General features: G+C 43.2%; 2 protein-coding genes across 2 annotated transcripts in view; both read left to right on the top strand.

The window, feature by feature from the left end:
- Window positions 1–16,830: 16,830 nt before the first annotated feature.
- Window positions 16,831–17,723, top strand: LOC140850424 (WASH complex subunit 2-like). Its single transcript, XM_073241151.1, has 2 exons — window positions 16,831–16,944; window positions 17,034–17,723. The coding sequence occupies exons 1-2, from the start codon at window positions 16,942–16,944 to the stop codon at window positions 17,277–17,279; spliced, it is 249 nt and encodes an 82-aa protein (XP_073097252.1). The 5' UTR covers window positions 16,831–16,941; the 3' UTR covers window positions 17,280–17,723.
- Window positions 16,989–23,601, top strand: part of LOC140850425 (WASH complex subunit 2-like) — a 68,403-nt gene continuing 61,790 nt past the window's right edge. The window contains 2 exon segments of the mRNA XM_073241152.1: window positions 16,989–17,128; window positions 17,912–18,076. Coding sequence (XP_073097253.1) covers window positions 18,047–18,076 — 30 coding nt within the window. The 5' untranslated portion in view covers window positions 16,989–17,128; window positions 17,912–18,046.

The raw sequence follows: 23,601 nt of genomic DNA, 5'->3' as shown, positions 1-23,601 counted from the left end.
AAAATAAAACATTAAAAGAAAAATTCAAATCGTATATAATAATTACATATAATAAATATACTCTATATAATACATATTCATTATAAGCATTTAAATATACAGATTATATATGTTTATTTATATATATATATATATATTTCTTTATATATAAAGCCAATCTCTTTACCAAATGCAGGAGTTTCAGATTTGCAAATGGAAAGAGTGAAGCATATGGGTGAGTAAACCCAATCCTGATAGGGAGCATTTCCTATAATAGTTTAGGTTTAATTAAACTGTCCCTTCAAGAATTGGACTCATAGGAGGGTTGCAATGTTTTTTGATAGATGTAACAGCCACTTCTGACAAAGATTTTGGTTATTATTTGACGGTGCAGGCTGAATGCTGACTTATGATGTATTTGGGTGAGTAGCTGAACCAAGGGGAGGTAGGTGCTTAAAAGAAAAACAAAGGATTGTTGGTTAAACTGAAAATTTCACTTGAAGACCAACAAGATGACAAATAATCTCTTAGATGTTGAAGCATGTATTTTCCCTGAAAAATATGCTTCTTTTCTGGCAAAATCTTGTGTCAGATCATATTACTGAGAGAGAAACTGAGATAAATATATGGGAGTATTACTTAATATCTTATAGTACCAAAAATCTAAAGACCTGTAGCTGATTTAAAATTCCAACACTTGTAACTATGTAAACGATTGTGAACTTTTCAAAATGCCCATGAATTTAAGTTTTATGTACTATATGATGTGTAGATTTTTATGAATTTTCAGGCATGGTTATGGCAGTGCAAGAATTCTCTAATGTGAGAACAACTTCAATAAAAGACATGACTGAAAAACACGAAAAGGTCTATGGGAAAAGGGCCAGTAAAGACAGCAGGATTAAACCACAGGTTTATCCCAGGAAGGGGAGTTCAAGACGGCACCATCCCAGAGGAGGCAGGAGGGGTTCTGTCAAGAGCATGGTTATCAGTCCTGGGCAAGAGCAGGGATTGCTTTACCAGACTGGAAGAAAGGGGTTGAGGGAGCACAGAGCCTGTTGTTTCTGTTTGCTCTGCATTGCTTCTCACTGCTTTTGGTTAACAGTCCCAAATGTATGTTTGGAGACACACTTCTTTCCATTCTGTGTAGTCTTGGTAGAAGTACTAATTAGAGGAGTGGGAATGTAACCTAAGGAATGCCCCTTAGATTCTACTTGAAAGGAAAGGAGCGACACATAGCAGCAATTCACCGGAGAGTTCTGCTTTATTAGGGAAAGGTGCTGGGGTATATAGGAAGGGGCATGAATTGATAGAGGTATCACTTCTACGGGGCTGGTGGGGCTGTTGGCTAGGTGCTGGGATTGGGAGGGGTGGCGAGAGGTGATTGGGCTTCAGGTGGCACCGGCGGGAACTGAGGACCCTGAAGAGAAGCCGGAAGTTTGCCATCTTACTGGTGGGGACCCTTCATTCCCCCCTTTCTCCTCTATGGGCTTGTGGACGTTGCTTTCTCTCTGGCTGCTTCCTGCTGAACAGGGGCGGAGAAGGGAGTGAGGGCTTGAGGATTGGGAGGAAAGGGTTGATAGGACTCCTTACAGTAAGGACGAGTAGATGTGGACTTCCTCAGGTTTGGAAACCAATGAAGGTTCCCTGTAACCATAGGTTGGCCAAGAGGATATGGGTGTCAGGAGCCAGGTGTCTGCGGCTATTGTTTCCAGGAACAGTTTCCAGTGGAGAGAGGGGTCCATCTCAGCGTGTGGTGAGGAGGTCACGTTAGGGTGAGGGATCTTCTGTGGCCAGAAGCTGGTAGTTCCTGAGTGAAAGCTGGTTGAAAGCTTGATTAGAGATTTTTCCGACTTGGGATTTGATGAACTTTATTATACAGGGTAAGAAGAGACAGGTGAGAAGAATGATTATTATGGGGCCTGCAATGGGCCAGAGCCAGGTGAGGAGGGGGTTTGTTAGTATTGAAGAGAATGGGTTGGAATTGGAAGCAGAGTGGAGGCTGGAGGCAAGGTCAGTGAGTTTGGTAATGTCAGTTTCTACAATGCCGGATTCGTTGATGTAATAGCAGCACTCTTCCCAGAGGAAGACGCAGGTGCCGCCCTTCTCGGCTGTAAGCAGATCTAGGGCTCGCCGGTATTGAAGGGTGACTTTAGCTAGCAATGTGACCTGTCTTTGGAGAGAGGCAAGGGAATAGGCAGTGCATGTCAGGGCTCCCTCAAGCTTGGCGTTGAGATCTCTAACTACCCATAGAGAGTGACCCAAGGCTTCTCCCGAAAACCCTGCCCCAATGGCTGAGGTGATCAAAGAGCTACTGACCATGATGGGAAGGAAAGCAGCTCTTTTTGTGCACGAGGGCAAGGGAGGTTGGAGCTCAAGAAATTCTGCCATGCTGTAAAGTGTAAGCTGTGGCATTAGGGTGACGAGAATGCAGGGTGTATCGGAGTTGAGAGGCAGTGAGTTGAAAAGACTGCCATTACACTAAAAGAAGTGTCCCAGTTGCGTAAAAGTCTTAGAGCTAGAGGTAGGGGTGTAGATAGAGAGGCAGTGAAGTGCCCTCTTAGAGCCAGAGGTAGGGGTGTAGATAGAGAGGCAGTGAAGTGCACTGGAGTGGGGGTGGAGTTGGGCCTACACAGTGGTGGATGGTGAGATTATCTGCGTATTCTGGTTCCCATAGGGGTATGTCTGCCAGGGGGCAGAGGGGTTGTCTTTCTGCATGGAAGGAATAGTTGGAAATATTAAGGGGCACGGCGGCCAGCAGTGGGGCTGTAGTGATGCACACAAGAAACAATTGGCTGTGTTAAGGGTGTGGTTGAGGAAGATGGTGGTGTCCTGAATGAGCTGTAATGAAGAGTAGGAGAAATGGGAAGAGGGGCGGGGATAAGAAGATGAAGACTCACTGTCAAGAGTTTGGATAATGACTTTTTCGGAATGTCTGCTATCTGATGCAACTTGAGAGATCTGGGAATGAGAGGGAACATGCTTTTGAGAGATATGAAGGGTACTGTGGGGGGTCGAGGACCCCCCGTAGTAAAGTGAGGCTGTGACTCTGGCAGCTCATCGAGAGTCCCAGGGATCTGGGATTGATAAGGAGAATGAGCCGTTAGGATATTTCATGAAACGGTTGGAGGAGTAATACTGTGGGTACCGGGAGTTACTCATGTAGTGAATGGCACAAGACCAGTAGGGACATTTCCTGTAGGTGTCTGGCTATCGCCTGCAATAGGCTTGTTTTTGGTCATAGAGGAAGCAGAGGTAGGGAGAATAAGGGTGTTGGATTCCCCTGAGGAAGGCGCCGCCCCAAATCACTCACCAAAGACGTTTCTTGATGCAACAAGCAAGAGGAATTTATTCAGAAGCCAACTAGCTGGGGTCCACGTCAGCCCGTCGCAGCGGGTCTCAACGAGGACCCAGAGCACACAAAGCCAGAAGGTTTTATAGCATTTTCAAAAGGGGTAAAATTTTCTATAATTACAATACAGGGTTTTTTCTATAGGCTCATAAATCTTTTGCTGGCGCCACATCCTGGGGTCTGGTTAGATGAGATCACCTTCGGAATGTCTAGGGTGGTTCTAGCAAGATAAGCTAGGCATGTATGATTAACTGATTTACGGTTGGCTAACTAAAGGTCACTACAATTGACACAGGCTAACTAACTTGTTTTTCAAGATTCTAATGATTTTCCTTCTTTTGGGTTAGGGGGTGGTATTTAGGCCTTAAGATGGCTGTACTTATGCTAACTTTTGATTCTTCAGATCCTACATTTCCCCACTTCTCTTTTTGGGGCATTTCAATCATGGAATGTTTGTATCTTCTTGTGAGTTGAGTGAGTGGTATTGTTGCCTCAACATTAGTACATGAACGGCACTCACTCTTTCTCTAACAAAAGTTATTAACCGGTTTAATATGCAGGGTCCCAAAGTTAGGAGCAACACAAGGATGAGTAGGGGCCCAGCCAGAGTGGATATCAGGGTTGTAAACCACGGGGACCTGGTGAACCAAGATTCAAACAGTCCTTGGCCTGCTTCTCGCTCTCTCTTCCTCTGATCTAGCCTCTCTCTAAGTTTTGACATTGAATCTCTTACTATCCCAGAATGATCTGCATAAAAGCAGCATTCTTCTCTTAAAGCTGCACACAGTCCTCCTTCTTTTAGGAACAGTAGATCCAGCCCTCGTCTATTCTGTAAGACTACCTCAGAGAGGGAAGTCAGAGATTCTTCAAGTTTTGTAATGGATTGCTCTAAGGTCTTTAAGTCTTCATTAATAGCTGTCCTTAGTCTTTCATAATGTTGGTTCCCTTGGACAATAGCGGCTGCCCCCGTTCTCACTCTGGCTGCGACTCTTATTTTTAACAACACAGCTAAGGTCAGCGAGACCGGCTCTCTCTTATATCTATGCCTAGGTTTAAATTTAGCTACGAAAGAGAGATTATCATGATACATTAACTTGGGCACCAGCTGGACCATGATACAGAAATCACGGGAGGAGTTGAAGGCAGAAGTAGAGACACATAGGGTCACTCCAGTGTTACAAGCCCACCATCCCTTGGGAGGAGGGATTAAATACCTGTTTTTACCAGGGAAGGCTATGGGTATGGTCTCATTCTTTCTTCTACAGATAGAGACTCTAGCTGCTGCTAGGGAAAAGGGGCGATGACCGCTCTGGCTGCTTCGTGCTGAGAAGGGGGCGCAGTAAAGGGTGCAGCTAGGTCTCCATCACTGGTCAGTTGAGAGGGCTTCAGAAGGCTGGCGCTTCTATTCTGGGTTTCATTTTTATTACTATTTGCAGTTTTGTGGCTTCTAGGCAAGATAAAACAAATTGTGTTATTAGGTTACGTAGCAACATCTGTAGTTGGATTTTTTATTCTGGAAGGAGGCTACATTATTGAAACAATACTTCTCTCTAAAATCACTCTCATTTTTACTAGAAGTAACTAGGTTAAGAAAATAATTAACAGCTGGCTTGATTATTTGCACAGGTGCAGCAAGAAGAGCAATTGATTACACAGGCTCTTTTAAATATGCTTTGCTGGAACTTTTTGTAAGGAATTTCAGATTGAACTTTTAAAGGCCTCTTGAGGCCAGACAGCCAAGCCAGACTTGCCATAAGGCTTTGCCTGCAGTACCTGTAGATTTGGATGAATTCTTCTCTTCTCGAGGTCTCTGCACCTGCCAGGAAGTGACCTTCTTTACTCACCTGGTAAGGCTGCTGGGAACTCTGTAAGCAAGGTACCAGGCCAGTTCTTCCAAGGGGCTTTGTTGGCTTTATAAAGTCAATCTTAGTTCTTTAAAGTTGTTCACATCTGAGTCTATGCACATGTCTCTCAGGTACGACATTCCAGTCAAAGCCCTGGTAGTATAACCAGTGTTCTTAAGTAGTCTTCTCACAAGGAAAGCAGATTCTTATTGAACTCGTGCAAATAAACATACTGCCATGGAATACAAAAACAGTCACTGAAAGTTTTTAAACTCTGGAGGGATCAAGTAGAGAGAAGGATGTTTCAATTCTGCTCATAAAGATAGTCATTTACTAAACTGTTGTCAGTTTAAGAGAACAAGGTTAAAACACTTTACCAGCAACATTTGAAACAAAAAGACACAAAATCATTTTCTTTAGTTTATGTAATCTTATGTAACTAATACCTGTTCTGCTGAAATCTAGTTCTTTACCAGTTTAGGGATAATACTATAAATGACAAAAGACTTACAAATGACAATGGTTAAAGATCTGATGAGAGCTTACTGTAAAACAGTTGACATAAGGAAATTCTGATATTTCTGTAATACAAAACATTCAGTAACAAAGTTTAGCATCATTCTCTTTGACAGTGCTTTCCTGGTAAATAAATATATATATATATATCAGATAAATAAGCCAAATTAGTCAAATACTTTCTCTAGTGAGAAAAAATTCTTCTGACATGTTCCAGGGGCCCTCTGGAAAATATCAGAGTTAACTAGAGGTAAAAGCACCTTTTTGCATTTAATTTTTTTAGAACTATCATTACACATTTATTGTCTATATACTCAGCACAGTAAACGAGATATCTTAAAAAGTGGGGCAGCAGGGGAGACTGCTGCTGTCAATTTTTAAAGACAACATACAGAAAGTCAAACTAATTCTAGGTTACTAAGCATTCTTGAGAGAATGGTAGCAGATGGTAGATTCTTCTGCTTTCATCCTCAGGAGGGGAAAAAAGCTACAATAAGAATTCATATTTAGCTGAAAGAACTGTCTAAACTCAAGGCAGAGTATAATATCACCAGGCATACAAAAGACCTGTTAGAGATACATACAAAGAATGAATATGGCTATAGTCAAATTCAACTTAAAAGTTTAAGCAGAATCGCAAATTTAAATGTCTCTTTCTTTCACACAGATATTCAGATATGACCAGAAATATGATTTGAGATGAAAGAGATCAGGCATTTTACTTCTTCATTTAGGGACTGAGAAATGATGACCTTTGGCTTACAATCAATAGCTTACAAACAGTGAAAATAATAAGAACATAACTCAGCATAAGTGTCTAAGACCAGATACAAAAAAACAGAGAAAGTGCTTAAGTTTACAGCTCTTCCCTGAAAGCTTCAAGAATGTTTTACTTTTTAATAGTAGATATAAGCTGCTATGCAAATTCTATTAAAAGCTCTAAGATTATTTGCATTAAAAAATATGGAGAGTCCCCCATGTTTTTTAAAACATACAGCATATAAATTAAACAAGAAGACCTGGTGGTTCTCAAAAAATCTATTACAACTTTTCTCAAAAGTGGTCACACGTTCGTCTATGTAAACTTTTACGGTGAAACCTGTTTTTCTGGGAGAAACATAATCTTGTCCAGATTCTACAGTTTAATTTTTAAGAATAAATTTTGGTTTGTTAACTAAGTGCATTTAATCAGCTGAAAAAAAAGCTTTGTTACCATTCTGCTTAGGAATTCAATTTTTCAGGCCATGCAATCATTTTTAATAACAGAATATTTCAAAGGCAAATAAAGGTTATACAGTTGTTAACAAACTTTAGCTTTTAGTCCCTTTAACATTACGATTTCATGGCAACTCACTGAGACTTTAAGCATGAGAAACTGCTGTGATCTTTCAACATTAAGAGCAGACTAAGAGTTAAAGAAAACTGTTTAACTGGAAACGAGATTCTAATTTTGCTGTGCACTTGATATCAAGACTCACTTGCTTTAATTTCACTAGGCACGACTATATCTGTAAGAATATAGTAATTTATTCTTCATTTGCCCCATGGTCCCAAGCACATAAGCCAGTGAGAATTATGCCTGGGCTTGCCTGCGGCTTGACTGGGTTTATCTCACTTTATCTCTAAACATCCTAACCCTCCCCCCCAAGCAACAGGCTGAGCAGATCTTCTACAACAAAAGGCATCACGCTGTTTTCTCTCTTTGTCTCTCTTTAAATAAATAGCTGTACTTTAGAACAAAGTTACTTTCTTTTATCACAAAACACATTCTTTAGCATGCAGAAGAGTTTTCATTTTTTATACTTTTTCTTATTAAAACATACATCTTTTAGCATAGAGAAATGTTTTTCTTTATTACTTTAAGTGGTTTTAATTAGAACTTAAAACCATTAGAAACTTTAACTTCTAGTGAACACTGAGAAGCAGGACACTGCAAACTGTCAAACTAACATTTTCTAGACCAACAAACTCACGAACACATTCTACAATTTCTGCAACCATGAGCTTCACAGCACAATCTCCCAGCAAACACAGAGCACATCTTCTCAACTTAACAAAACTCTAAGGCTTTAAGTTACTACAAAGATTCTCAGGCTGCAGGTAGGCATACACACTGCAACACACAATTTAAAAGGTGTTCACTTGCCACACTTATCCAGTTCACCTACCTGCAACAACTATGCTAGCCTACTCACAAGACCCCCACTGAACACTAGACAAAGCCAAGCTTCTAAGCATTCTATTCTTAAAAGATTTAGCAGATAACATGACTCAAATGACTCTAGGTAAACTCAGGCAGCCGACAACTACCAGGACATGCCCGCCTCAGGCAAACTCAAATTAGCATTAATGCTTAACACTTTTTTTACCAGGTTTTCTGGAAGTTTTAGAACACTCAATTTTCACAAGCGCTTGTCTTTAAATCAATTTCATTAATACCATCCGGAGGTAGAAAGATATATTCATTTACACACTTAGGGGGTTGTCTGAGTCTGTCCCATTGTCAGTATAACAATTATTAGGCACGTGAAAGACACAAAAAACAGAGACACACACAGATTAGACACACAGCGGCCGCTTTTTGTTTTTTCTCAGATTTTCAAACAGAAACCGAAAGGAATCAGAGGGTTGATATTCCTGGCACCTGAAAATCAACCCTATCTCATCAGATTCACCTTGCCGGAAAAACAGATGGGAGGCTACCAGGCGTCCCTGGCCTCCCAACCTCCCCGAGGCGTCCCCCAGGGTTGCAGCCTGCGGTGCTCCTAGTACGTCTACCGACCGCAGTCTCGACCCCTTTACGGGATCGGGACAGCTTCCAGACAGTGGGTACCCCCTTTCAGAATTCTGACCGGTCTCACTGAAAAACAGAAAACAGAACACAGACAAACCAAGGCGCCACTAATCTTACCTCTTCCTCCAAGAGCGACTTCGGGAGTGAAGCGGGGTGAGCGCATGATCCCGGACGAGCCCCCAAATGTTGGATTCCCCTGAGGAAGGCGCCGCCCCAAATCACTCACCAAAGACGTTTCTTGATGCAACAAGCAAGAGGAATTTATTCAGAAGCCAACTAGCTGGGGTCCACGTCAGCCCGTCGCAGCGGGTCTCAACGAGGACCCAGAGCACACAAAGCCAGAAGGTTTTATAGCATTTTCAAAAGGGGTAAAATTTTCTATAATTACAATACAGGGTTTTTTCTATAGGCTCATAAATCTTTTGCTGGCGCCACATCCTGGGGTCTGGTTAGATGAGATCACCTTCGGAATGTCTAGGGTGGTTCTAGCAAGATAAGCTAGGCATGTATGATTAACTGATTTACGGTTGGCTAACTAAAGGTCACTACAATTGACACAAGCTAACTAACTTGTTTTTCAAGATTCTAATGATTTTCCTTCTTTTGGGTTAGGGGGTGGTATTTAGGCCTTAAGATGGCTGTACTTATGCTAACTTTTGATTCTTCAGATCCTACAAGGGTAGCTGCTAGTGAACACTTCGGTGGAGGGAGGAAAGTGGAGGTATAAAGTCTCAGAGCAGCTTTTCAGAGGGCAGTCTGGTGTGGCAATGAGGGCAGTAACTTTTGTTTGATGCTGTGTGTAAGTCTGTCTGACTTTGAATCGCCATACAAAGGAGGCTGGGGTGGTGGGGAAGACAATAGGAATGAGGAAAAAAAGCGAGTGAGCAGTAAAGGAGGAAAAAGTCATGATTCGGGTATGGATGGCAAAGGGGGTGAACGGGATTTTGGAGGAAAGAGGACAGTAAGGTCAGGAGTCTGGAGGGAGGGAGAGTCTGTAAATTTTTGTAGGTTAAGAGATCTTTTAGGTGATGTGGGGACAGAATGGTAAGGGGCGCCCTGAATGTCAGTTTATGAGCTTCCTTCTGCAAGAGCTGTCTAGTGGCTAATGCTCGTAGGCAGGGGGCCCATATCTGAACTGTGGGGTCTAATTGCTTGGAGAGATAAGCTACTGGGGCAAAGGATGGGCCATAAAATTGGCCTAGGACTCCTAGAGCTTGACTGGACCTCTCATGAATGTATAATGAGAAGGGGTTGGACAAATCAGGAAGATGGAGAGCTGGGGCTTCCACAAGGGCTTGACAGAGCTTAATGAAGGAGTGTCGGGGTGAGGAGGATAATGGTTTTTTAGGGGGGCTCTTGCTGAGGTTGTATAGGGGTCTTGCCAACAGGGTGCAGGGAGAAGTTAGGGATCTACGTTCTAAAATATCTAGCTAGGCTTAGAAAGGGCCTAGAAAGGAAAGGATTTTTGTCTTGGTTTTGGGAATGGGCAGGTCAGAGAGGAGCCATTTTCTGTCTAAGGTAATGGACTTTCTTTGTTGAGATAGAAGGAATCTGAGGTAAGTGACAGAAGGGGAAGAGATTTGAGCTTTGACGGAGGATACTCGGTAACTTCTGGATGCTAGAAGGTTAAGTAGGGAGGCAGTGTCAAGTTGAGACTGTTCCCACGAGAGACTGCAGAGTAGAAGATTCTCCATGTATTATAATAAGGTGGACTTGGAGTGCTTATGATGAAAATGTTTGAGGTCCTGAGCTGGGACCTGTCTAAATATATGGGGACTATCTCGGAAGCTTTGTGGCAAAACTGTCTAAGTGAGTTGTTCAGAATGTCTTGTGTATGGGTCCATCTAGGTGAAGATAAAAAAATCTTGGGAGCAGGGGCTTAGAGGGATAGAAAAATGGGTCCTTGAGATCTAGGACTGAGAAGTGGGAAGCTGAGGCAGGGATCTGTGATAAAAGGCTGTATGGATTTGGAACTAAGGGATGGATAGGGACAACGGCTATGTTGATGAGGTGAAGGTCTTGGACAAGGCAGAAAGATCTGTTGGTTTTTTTTAACAGCTAATATGGGGGTATTAAATGGGGAGTGAGTGGGTCTGAGGTAATTTTTGTTTAAGAGATCTTGAATGATGGGTTGGAGGCCTATGAGGGCTGAAGTGGTTATGGGGTATTGGGCCTGACAGATATACTCAAAGGGGTCACGTAATTTGATAGAGGCAGGGGGACAAAGGGCCACGGAGGGGCTTGTAATGTCCTAAACTTGGGGATTTACAGGGTGTATGAGGGCAGAACCGGAGCTTTCATTTGGTAGAGGGGGTCATTGGCTATGAGGGCCATCAGAAAGGGAGTACTGGGGGCTGTGGGAGTGGATATAGTTATGGAAACATGGAGGAGGGAAAGGATGTCCCATCTTAGTAAAGGGATGGGACACTGGGGCATAACCAGGAAGGAGTTGGAGAAAGGTATGGGATTGTCTTGGATTGTGCATAAAGGGGAGGGGGTTTAATGGGAAAATCTGTTTACCTCTTACCCTGACTATAGGAGTAATGGCAGGCATGGTAGGGCCCCGGTATTCTCGCAAGACTGAGAAGGTGGCTCCTGTGTCTAGGAGGAAGGAGATGGGGCGACCGTCTACTGTTAAAAGTAACCCTGGGCTCTTGTTTGGTGATGGAAATGGTCGGGCGAGAAGCCCCCGGGCCCCATCAATTTTCTTCTGCCAGCCCCACTACGGCGGGCTTAGGATGGGGGTTGTTCGTCCAGCCTCCCCTTCGGGTGGTTGGGCAATCAGACCCCCAGTGGCCCTTTTTGTGGCATATGGGGCATGGGGTGGTAGGAGATCTGGGGGAGGGGCATGCCCTTGACTAATGTCCTTCTTTTCTGCACTTGAAGAAGCTCCTGGGGGGGGGGGCTTGTTTGTAGAGGGGCGCCCAGGTTGTGGTTTTATCAGCTGGGCCAACATCTGGAAATTGGCCTGATCAGCTTTTTGTTTACGGCGTTCTTTCTCCTCCTCCCGGTTATGGAAGACTTTAAAGGCCACTGTTAGGATCTCAGTCTGTGGGGTAGCGGTGCCCTGTTCTAACTTTTTGAGTTTAGCTTTAATGTCGGGGTAGCCTTGAGCTAGGAAGTATGTCATAAGGACATGTCTTCCTTCAGGTGTTTCTGGGTCCAGGCTGGTATACTGTAATAGGGCTTGAGTGAGTCTGTCTAAGAACTCGGAGGGGGTTTCGTCTCTCTTTTGAATTATGTCTTGGAGCTTTTGAAAATTGACTACTTTACAAGCTTCCTTTTTCAGACCTGCTATTAAGCAGGAGGCAAAAATATCTCGAGAGCGGAGACTCATGGCGGTGTTATAATCTCAGTGTGGGTCTTGTTCGGGGACAGCAGTGGGGCCAGGGGGATAGGTGGGGTCAGTCCTGTGGGTTTCGGTAGCCTGCGTTTGGGTGAAGTCTCAAACTCGTCTACGCTCTTCAGGGAGGAGAGTATTGGCCAGGAGCATGAAAATGTTATGATGTGTGAGGCTGTAAGACTGGAGGGTCCATTGAAACTCCCTGGTGTATGTCATGGGATCAGTGGAAAAGGAACTTAGGCGTTTCTCTAGTTGGGCTAAATCTCTTAAGGAGAAAGGGATGTGAACACGCACACTGTCTTCGGATTATGCTACCTCCCGGAGGGGGGCAATAATTTTGGGAGGCTCTTGGGACTGAGTCTGAGGGGGACTGAAGGGTTCTGGCTCAGTCTGTGGGGGAGTGACGCGGTCTAGCCATGCCTAGTCAAGCAGGTCCTGAAGTGCAGAAGGGGGGCAAAGAAAATAAAGAAAGACAGAATCGGACCCACATGTCACCAGCTAGCAGCTCAGCTGCTTACTTCTGCGGCTCTAGTTGGGCTTGAACTCATGACTCTGAATTAAGAGTCCCATGCTCTACTAACTGAGCTGCAGCAGGGCTCCAGTTAATTGCTTATGAAATGCATAAACAGAATGTTCTTTTTTCTCTATTCCTGCCACATCTGCAAGTGGGGGAAGGTCATATTTAGAAGCAGGGGCGGTGTTTCTACACATCTTCAAGGTCTCCCTATTTTCAGAGTGAGGAGTCTTGGCAAGATATGTTTTTGTGGACAGATAACTTCTAAGGACTGCACCGGTTGTTCTCTAGCTTGTGCTTTCCCATGCTGCGTTCAGACATGGGGGAAGGTGCTTTCCCATTCTCCCTACAAACACGTGAGAAGACAAAGGCGGTCCCTAACAGGGGAGAAACAGGTGATGAGGGCAAAGACGGAGGAGGCTCTTGGGACCTAGTTAAAGGGGGCTGAAAGGCTCAGGCTTAATCTGCAGGGAATGAAGGTGGAGGAGGTGAGATGGGGGAGGAGATGGTTGGGGAGGAAGGAAGAAGGGCTCTTGTAGGAGAAGAAGGGGAAGGGAGTGAACGGGAGGCTTCTGCGGTGGCGGCGGCTTGCAGGCTAGGAGAACTTGGGAGGGGGCGGGGAGAGGAGGAGGCGGAAAGCTTCGATATAGGGAATCTCCTTCCATTTTTTCAGGCGCTGGCAGTAGTTAAAAAGATCGTAAGTGATGTTAGGATCAAGAGTTCCCCCTGCGGGCCATTGGTTGTTATTGTCTAGGGGGTATGTCGGCCAATCTTAGGAGCAGTATTTACGGAGAAGTTTTGGTTTTATATCAGGCGTCAGGGAGGGGGTAGCCAGATGCTTAAGTAGGCATTCAAGAGGTGAACTTTCAGGGAGGGATGAGGAGGCTCCCATGGCTAAAGGACAGAGAAGGAGACAAACAGGGGAAGACAAACGGAGATCCTCGGACTGGAAGCAGACCACAAGGAGACAAAGGGCGTCTCCGATGATCCTTGGTAGTCTGCGGAAACTCGTATACGAGTCGGAATTTCTTGGGAAGTGTGGGTCGTCACCCAGACTTCCCTAAGAAGGCAGAGTGCCGGAGTCTCGAGGTACCTAGCGCTAGGCGTTTTTGGCGGACGGAGCAGAAGGAGGAGGTGGGGAAAAGGGAGCGTTCTCATCCACAAAGGAGTCACCTCATTTATGGCTGTTGGAGGGGGGTGCCTGAGAGTCGGCCGCAGCCATGAAGGCCTGAGGCGGGGATTTGTGGCTTTTGGAGGAGGGGCCTGAGGGTCCGCCGCAGCCGTGAAGGCCTGAGGCGGGGAGCGTTCCCTCCTCATCCCTGAGCGTCAGGGCTTTGCCGGACGATCACGGTCAATGGCACTGCGATAGCTCGGGGAAGAGTGGCCCACTCCGGGGGGAAAACTTACCTAAAGGCCAGAGAGGAGTGGTGAGTGTTATGAGCCAGCGCCAGAAAAAGAGGACGAGGGCAAGCTGCTGCTGGTGTCGGGGGGAAAACGGGGCCCAGTTGGGGTGTCCCGTCTCCCGGGTTTCAGCACCAATGAAAGGAAAGGAGTGATACATAGCAGCAATTCACCGGAGAGTTCCGCTTTATTAGGAAAAGGTGCTGGGGTTTATAGGAAGGGGCATGAATTGATTGAGGTGTCACTTCTACGGGGCTGGTGGCTGTTGGCTAGGTGCTGAGATTGGGAGGGGGGCGAGAGGTGATTGGGCTTCAGGTGGTGCCGGCAGGAACTGAGGACCCCGAAGAGAAGCCAGAAGTTTGCCATCTTACTGGTGGAGACCCTTCACTATTTATCTTAGGAATTTGAAACTTGAAAAGAAAAACACGAAGGCAAATGATTAGAGCTGAGTCATTCTGATGACAGTGGCTCAAAGGACATTATGAGTTTCTCTAGTTATGCTCTTCCCAAAACCTGTCTGCTTAGCTGTTCCTTAAGTTCTGTAAGCTTTGTACTATCTTCACAAAAAATTGTATTTTGTTTGAGTTTCCAGTCAAATTCTGTTTTGTGCAAATAAAGAATTGTGTGAGATACGGAAAGTGTACACACAAAAACCCTTTAGGTACTAGGTGAGAAGAGGAAGTCTGTTTTCTCTCACAGAGGCAGGTGGGTTGGATATGTTGAAAAATGTGATGAAGTTTATAGAAGGGAGCTGATCAAGGATAAGTATAAAGATCAAGGATAAGTTAAAAGACTGCTAATCAGTGCTGAAGGTCCAGCCAAATTTGCAGAATATGAATTTGTGGTGATTTCTTTCAGGAACTTAGGTGCAGAAAAGGAGAAAGGGTATAGTTGGACTGATTTAAAGTTAGGAGCTGGCAGAGAGTATGTGTCAAAACATAAAGTGAGGATATTAAAGGACTGTCAAGGAAGCTGAAGGCTAAACCGTGGGCTCTAGGCAGCACAGGCAAGGAAGTAAAGCTAAAAGGGTGGAAAGGGGGGGAAAAGAGGCATTGAGAGACTGAGGCTTGGGTTAGTTGAGAACAGACCAGTGAACAAGAGAGAGATCTGAAAGTTTAAGAGGCTTTTCTATAGATTTAGAAGTAAGAAAGTTTCAGGTGGTAAGATCCAGGTGCAGGTGATGAGGAGCTTTGAGAAGTGGGATATAGATTAAGGTTGTTAATGCACCTTGAAGCCAAGTTCATCCACACAGCGACCGAAGTGGCCCATGTGATGTTATATAACTTGATAACTCGTTCGCCTCAATTTTACTAATCAAATTCTGAAGTTTTTGGATTTGGGTTTTTTTTAATAGTGGGATGTCAACATATTGATTTGAAAAATAAATTTATATATGAATATATGAATTCTTATGAGTAACTATTGCTGAATGTTTTTTGTCATTTTAGCTACACCTTTAGGAGATTTTCCTATGTAGGACTTTAAATTATATTTTTGGACAATGTCATTATCCATAGTTTCATAGATTTTATTTTTTTAATTTTAAAATTATTTATTTTTGTGAAGTGGTTTTATTTTTAAAATTTAAAAATTTTTTATTGAAGTGTAGTTTACATAGTTGACATACAATATTGTAATAGTTTCAGGTGTACAACATAGTGATTCAACAATTACCCTACTAAATGCTCGCCATTGTAAGCATAGTTACCTTCTCTCAGTATACAAAGTTATTATAATATTTTTTACTATATTCCTTATACTGTATTATTTTTAATGATGACTAGCAGGTTGGTAGATGGCAACTGAAAAATGTAGTTCCCTTATGAAAGGAAGACTAGCTACACTGTAACATAACGGCTAACTGTGCGGGTTCTTGGTTCTGCCTCTTTACTGACTGTCTAACCTTAGTTATCCTCCCCTGAAGTCACTTATCTTTTTGTGCCTCAGTTTCCTCAACTACAACATGGGAATAATAGTACCCACCTCTTAGGGTTACTGTGAGAAATAGGATTTAAATAAAATGGGAAATACTGAGCACTTCATATATGTTTGCTATTATTAAGGGGGAGACAAGTTACCTAAGTAAATGACAATACAAGGTAATCCTTTGATATTACATATGAAACATATAGAAAGTAACTGAGGGGCATATAAACTATACTGGGGATAATCAAGGGAGTTTTGTGGTGATAGAGGCAAAAACAAAGAAGTCCAAGAGTTAGACAAATGGCACAGAAGTGGTCAGATCTGTTGAATGCCCATGGTATGGCAGGCACCGTGCTAGCTGTTATACAAATATTATCACATTTACTATCACATCCCTGCGGATAATTTATTTGTCTTTCACTGCGGAAAGCTCAGGGAGGTTCGATAACTTGGTCTTGGGCACAAAGGCATGGGACGAAATTGGGATCTTTACTTTAAAAAGTAAGTTTAAGTAGCACAAGAGGGACTCAGCAGAAGGAACTTCAAGAAAGTGTGAGATAAAATAGCTGATCATTGAGCATAGTGGGGAGCTGGGAGAGTTGAAGATGCATTTGCAGGAAGGGATCAGATTATATAGGGTTTTTGCCCGCCGTATGAGAAGCCTGGACTTGAATCTCTGGGCAATGCCAAGGGAGTAAAGTATTTTAAGTAGGCCCTACAAAGTGAGTTGACATTAAGCATGTTACCAGAAGCATGATGACAGCTAGATAGGTCATTCTCCATTTACTGAGCACCTGTATACCGGCTCTGCGACAGGCAACGGAGGTGCAGCATGGAAGGGGCTCAGCAGGGACGAGCTTTTCCTCCAGCCACATCGCCGACGTCTAAAGCCCTAGACTGGTTCCACAACTGCCCTTTGCGCTCCTCGGGACGCGCGGGCTGGCTGTGTGCTCCAAAGGCTGATCACGACGCAGTCATCTGCGCTCTTCGGTGAAGTGTGACCGGACCGACCCCACCCCTCCAGCGCCGCCTGGCGTACGAAGCCTTCCGTTCTCCAGCTTCGCCAACCCAGCTTGCATGCCGACTACTTCCCGTCCCCAGCGGAGGCCGCAGCTTCCTTCCGGCTGCGCGACACGCCCGGTCACGTGCGTGTGAGTTCCCGTGAGGCTAGGTCACGTGCTGAGCCTGACCTGCTTCGAGCTCGGCTTCCGGAAATCTGCGTGTGTGGGAGGGTGTGGTTCCCGCGCGCGCCGGCGGAGCCTCACTGTCGGGATGGTGAGGAGGGCGGTCCGCGGTCTGGTCGGGGTGGCTCGGGCTGCGGCCTCCCTGCGGCGCAGCCCCTCTTCTCGTCCTTTTCGCTGCAGAACGGGACAACCCCCGACCAGGAGCGGACACCGGCGTCGGAGCCCGTGTGGGAGCGGCCCTGGTCGGTGGAGGAGATCCACAGAAGCAGCCAGAGGTGGTCGCTGGCGGCCGACGCGGGCTTGAGAGGCTGGCCCCAGGGACCGGAGGGGAGGGCAGGCCGCCTGGGATGGCCCCCGGCCTGCGAGCTGGAGGATGGAGCCTTGATTCCCTCAACATCCAGTGCGCCCCGCTGCTTCTGGTCTTAACGCATCCCTTCTCTCCCTCGAAAACTCCACTGTGGCGGTCTCTTGGCACCAGGGCGGGGGCTGACCGTAGCCGCTGAGCGCCCCCACTCTGCCTGCTGTCCAGACGCGGAGTTCTTTGCCTGGTTTGGGGTTCTTAGCGATGCACCTGAACGGGGCAGATAGGTTTCCGCCGCGCCGGGGGATGACTGTGGCACTGGTGAGGCGGTTCCAAGTTGGGACCTGGACTGATTCGGGGGTAGAGACGTCAGTATGTGGATATCCTTGCATGGTACTTCCTCAGGGCAAGGACCCAAGACGCTCAGAACTGTGATTCTTAAGTCCCCTATGAATAGCACTTTCTGGATCAGAGTGGCAGTTTTATTTTACTCTTTGTGATCCCTGTACAATGACAATCAAATAGGACTTGAAAATTCCTCCGGAAATAAAATAGCAAGTACTCGTTGACTCCTTGCCACTGTTTTGATGAGCTTTGGTGATGTCTTTGAATTGTTTGGTTTTAGTACTGTCAGAAATGATCACTTTCACATTCCAGTACACGTCAACACACAGAGGTGAATGGGAATGGGTTCTTGTTTTGACACACAATAGATGCATAAAATAGTGATACTACTGTACGTTTATTTTTTAAATAGCTACTACAGTTTCTGCAGGAATTTTCACAGCAGACTATCTCTAGGACCCGTGAAATCAAGTAACAAGTGGATGGACTAATTCAGGAAACTAAAGCCACAGATTGTCGCCTACATAATGTCTTCAATGACTTCCTTATGCTGTCTAATACCCAGTTCATTGAAAACGTGAGTTATTACTTAGTTACCTCGAACTTACACGTAATACTTTTTCCTAGGAGAAGGAGTCATTGTGATACTATGTAATCTATTAATAGGGTCCCTCCCAAATTTTGATAGACACAGTGGTTCTGGGTAATTGAAGCTTCTTTCTCTAGGGTTAATCCGTTTTTTAAAATCACTAAAGTGAAGAAAATATTTTTTTGCCAAGCCTTTAAAAAGTTTAATAATGAAATTTCCTCATATTCTAATCTTTCCCTTAGTATTGAGAATAGCTAGCAGTTGTGCTGAATTGTGTGGCCCTCAACCCTTGTGCACATTCTGTAAGGAGAGCCATACTCCTGCTCTAATCCTTTGGACACCAGCATGTGGTTGCAGTCACTGTGTCCATATGTTCTGATAAAGTATATTATAGGCCTATATGTTTACTTGGAATATTCTCATTAATGTTTTGTTGTTATGGCCAAATCTGGTAAGACTCATCCTTAAACAATTATTGAGCTTTAACCTGTGTGTGATTTTTGTCTGTATATTGTATTTCAAAGTGCTAGGCCCTGGTAATACATAAATCAGAGCCTTTTTTTAGAGAAGATTACAGTTTTCCGTTACACTATAATAATAGAAAGGGCTCAAGTGTGGCTGGAGCTGGGTGAGTGAAGAGGCTGTTAAGAGATGAGGATGGAGTGGAAACTTAAGTTGATCTGTATTTCTCATAGGGTGACTGACTATCAGCATTACTTAATTTGTGAAAAAATGATTTTGTTAAAGTTGGCTATCTCCTGAGACTGTTAGATGTACAGTAATAGGAAAGATTTGGAAAATGGAAGATTGTAAAAAGCCCAAGAATCAGGATTAAGATAAAATACTGTCATGTAGGTATCTTATGCATCATTGTGCATTTTTTAGTAGTTTGGGTTGAAATGCTACTGCTAGTAGCTTTTTTAGGCGCTATGTGTGAAATAAAGATCTTAATAAAATTCTTAGAAATCTCTTTGTCAGTAAGTTTAAAATGTAATGAGAATTCTAGTAAACTCTGTAGTTATTTTCTGATTGTCTGTACAGAATGTCCGTGCTTGGTCCTGAGCATCTTTCTTACTGGAAGAGAAAGTTTACAGGACTCACCTCTACTACTGATAGATGCAGCCCCATCAGGTTTTCACTAAGCTGAATTTGGTGTCCTCTTAAATGTACTTGTTGCTCTCATTCTGTGCCTTTTCTTGCCGAATTAGGTGCCCAGCTCTTCTCTGTAGTCAGTGTTGCAGCTCTAGATTGGGCAAGGAATAGAATTGGGAGGCTTCTTTTGTACCTGATGTGCCTGTATCCCATTGGTACTCGATTGATACCTGATTGACCTTTGACGATGGGGGTGAGTGGGGATTACAAATTTCTCTTTCTGAATCACAGCCTTTAGGCTTTTTTTTTTCTCCAGCTGTTTTTTTTGGCCAAGTTTTCTTAGATTCTGAGTTTTCCATGATTTAGTTTTTGTGGGGGTTTTTTGTTTGTTTTCTTGACCTTTTTCTTCCTTTTTTTCTTTTTCTTTCTCTTTTTTTGTTTTTTATAATAGTTCTTTATTTCTGTTCACTTCTTGGACTCCGTTTTCCATCCATCTCTCCTGCCCCTTATGCCTCTTCCCCTTCCACCTGCCGCCAGAATTCCACACTAGATGGGCCTGTTGTCATTGGCAAATTTATCTGTTTCCCAGGCCTCATTATGCCATTACATGTTCTTTTCATTTGTGGCAGAGCATAATGATGTGGCAGAGCTAATGCTTAGTAGAATTCTGAAAAAAATCTACATACTGGAAATACATATGGCAGTGATTTAGCTTTTTATGTGTTTTCTTCAAACCCTGTCACTGGTACTCATTCATGTATTATACTTCTGGCTTGAATGATGGTGCTATTTGGTTCATGGCAGTTTATTGGAAAGAAATTCAAAGTCAGGTTTCTGGATTTTAGTAATTAACCTGGAGTAGCTACCAGGTTGCAAACTGCATTACAGAATTGTGAAACTGAAGAGCAATCAGGACTTTCTAGGGCAACAGAAATTAGTACCTTTAGTAAAGGCTCAAGAGAGGACTCTGAAGGGGGAGCAAGACTAGTTAACAATGGCTCGTGCATAAATGTGTTATCAGAAAGGAGTACAGTTCTTAAAGCTTCATTAATCTGTTAATTTAGGAATTTGACCTGAAACATTGTGACCTAGTTAATGACTTCATTAGTAGCATGCTCCACAATTACAAGTCTACATTTTTTTATGTGATTTGATACATTAAACTCCCCTACTAAATCAAGTCCCATATTTTTGTTAAATGTTTTCCTTGGGCTCGGCACAAGCCTTATATGTGGGGACTCATGAGTATTTGGATGAAGGAATGAGAAAACAGATGAAAAGGGCAAGGGCTGTATATGATCTGTTAAGAAGTCCCTGGCTTCTGGTCCCTTTTTCTCCAGTTCCCTACCTTCCCCTCTTATCCGGTCTCCCCAAATGAGGAAAAGATCCTTTGAGGGGAAATACCAAAAATTGTTCACAATTCTGGGAATAACTACCTGATTTTAAAATTACCAAAAACCATGTGATGCTGAGTTCAGCCTGTTAAGGGCGAAGGAATTTAGGGTTAATTGTCTGCTGGGTACTGAGTACTTGAGATACATTGTCCAAGTCACCCTTGAAAGATCCCAGGGGATTCATGTATTTGTTGGTTTCTTAGATGTCCTGTTTGACTTTTCCAGCAGCAGGCTGCTGATGTGATATGAGGCAGTTTTTAAAGGTGGGCAGGAAAAAAAGTAGGGTGTTGATGCTGTTTAGACTTCAGTGTGAAGCTCAACCTTTTAGGTTAATTGGTCTTGCTATTTAAAGTCTAAGGTGACCTTGGTAGCTGCTATGTCTAGAAGTCTCAATTTTAAGATAAATATTTTTTTGTTCTTGTCTGAAAATCATCCCCCAAGAACAAAACCACCAGACCAGATGGTTTCACCGCTGAATTTTATCATTCATATAGAGAAGACATAATACACGTTCTCCTTAAAGTTTTCCAAAAAAAGAAGAGGAGGGAATACTTTTCAAACTCATTCTATGAAGCCAGCATCACTCTAATACCAAAAACAGGGAAAGACGCCACAAAAAAAGAAAATTATAGACCAAAATCCCTAATGAACATGGTTGCAGAAATACTCAACAAAATATTAGCAAACCGAATTCAAAAATACATCAAGAGGATCATACATCATGACCAAGTGGTATTCATCCCAGGGATGCAAGGATGGTACAACATTCAAAAATCCATCAACATCATCCACTACATCAACAAAAAGGACAAAAACCACATGATCATCTCCATAGATGCTGAAAAAGCACTCAACAAAATTCAACATCCATTCATGATAAAAACTCTCAACAAAATGGGTTTAGAAGGCAAGTACCTCAACATAACAAAGGCCATATATGACAAACCCACAGCCAACATTATACTTAACAGCGAGAAGCTGAAAGCTTTTCACCTAATATAGGGAACAAGACAAGGATGTCCACTTGGTCCCCACTGTTATTTAACATAGTTTTCAAGCTCCAAGCCATGGCAATCAGAAAACAAAGAAATACAAGGCATCCAGACTGGTAAAGAAGAAGTCAAACTGTCACTATTTGCAGATGACATGATGTTGTATATAAAAAACCCTAAAGACTCCACTCTGAATCTACTAGAACTAATATCTGAATTCACCAATGTTGCAGGATACAAAATTAATATACAGAAATCTGTTACTTTCCTATATACGATGAACTAGGAGAATGAGAAATCAGGAAAACAATTCCATTAACAATTGCATCAAAAAAAGAAAATACCTAGGAATAAACCTAACCAAGGAAGTGAAAGACCTATACCCTGACAACTACAAGATGCTCTTAAGAGAAATGAAAGAGGACACTAACAAATGGAAACTCATCCCATGCTCTTGGCTAGGAAGAATTAGTATTGTCAAAATGTCCATACCTGCCTAAGGATATCTACAGATTCAATGCAATCCCTATCAAAATACCAACAGCATTCTTCAACAAACTGGAACAAATACTTCTAAAATTCATATGGAGCCACAAAGGACTCGAATAGCCAAAGCAATCGTGAGAAGGAAGAATAAAGCAGGGGAGATCTCACTTCCCAACTTCAAGCTCTACTACAAAGCCACAGTAATCAAGACAATTTGGTACTGGCACAAGAACAGACCCACAAACCAGTGGAACAGAATAGAAGGTCCAGATATTAACCCAAACATATGGTCAATTAATATATGATAAAGACACCATGGATATATACAATGGGGAAATGACAGCCTCTTCAACAGCTGGTGTTGACAAAACTGGACAGCTACATGTAACAGAATGAAACTGGATCACTGTCTAACCCCATACACAAAAGTATACTCAAAATGGATCAAAGACCTGAATGTAAGCCATGAAACCATAAAACTCTTAGAAAAAAATATAGGCTAAAATCTCTTGGACATAAATTTGAGGAACTTGTTCATGAACATATCTCCCTGGGCAAGGGAATCAAAGGCAAAAATGAACAAGTGGAACTATATCAGGCTGAAAGCTTCTGTACAGCAAAGGACATTACCAACAGAACATAAAGGCATCCTACAGTAATGGAGAACATATTCAGAAATGACATATGCGATAAAGGGTTGACATCCAAATTATATAAAATGCTAATGCACCTCAACAAACAAAAATCAAATAATTTAGTTAAAAAATGTGCAGAGGATCTGAACAGACACTTCTCCAAAGAAGAAATTCAGATGGCCAACAGGCATATGAAAAGATGCTCCACATCACTAATCATCAGAGAAATGCAAATTAAAACCACAATGAGATATCACCTCACACCAGTAAGGATCGCCATCATTGAAAAGACAAACAACAACAATTGTTGCCGAGGATGTGGAGAAAGTGTAACCCTCCTACACTGCTGGTGGGAATGTAAATTAGTTCAACCATTGTGGAAAGCAGTATGGAGGTTCCTCAAAAATCTATAAATAGAACTACCATTTGACCCAGGTGTTCCACCCTAGGAATTTGCCCTAAGAATGCAGCAGCCCAGTTTGAAAAAGACATATGCACCCCTATGTTTACCGCTGCACTATTTTGTAATAGCCAAGACATGGAAGCAACCTAAGTGTCTATCAGTAGATGAATGTATAAAGAAGATGTGGTACATATACACAATGGAATATTATTCATCCATAAGAAGAAAAGAAATCCTACCATTTGCAACAACATGGATGGAGCTAGAGGGTATGATGCTCAGTGAAATAAGACAGGTATGAAATGATTTCACTCATCTGTGGAGTATAAGAACAAAGAAAAAACCTGAAGGAACAAAAACAGCAGCAGACTCACAGGACTCAAGAATGGACTAACAGTTACCAAAGGGAAAGGGACTGGGGAGGATGGGTTGGAAGGGAGGGATAAGGGAAAAAATAGGGGCATTACGATTAGTAGACATAATGTAGCGGGTTGGTGCATGGGGATGGCTG

Source organism: Manis javanica, chromosome 7, assembly GCF_040802235.1.
Source record: "Manis javanica isolate MJ-LG chromosome 7, MJ_LKY, whole genome shotgun sequence".
NCBI classification, from domain to species: domain Eukaryota; kingdom Metazoa; phylum Chordata; class Mammalia; order Pholidota; family Manidae; genus Manis; species Manis javanica.
This window is presented reverse-complemented; position numbering and strand designations above follow the sequence as displayed.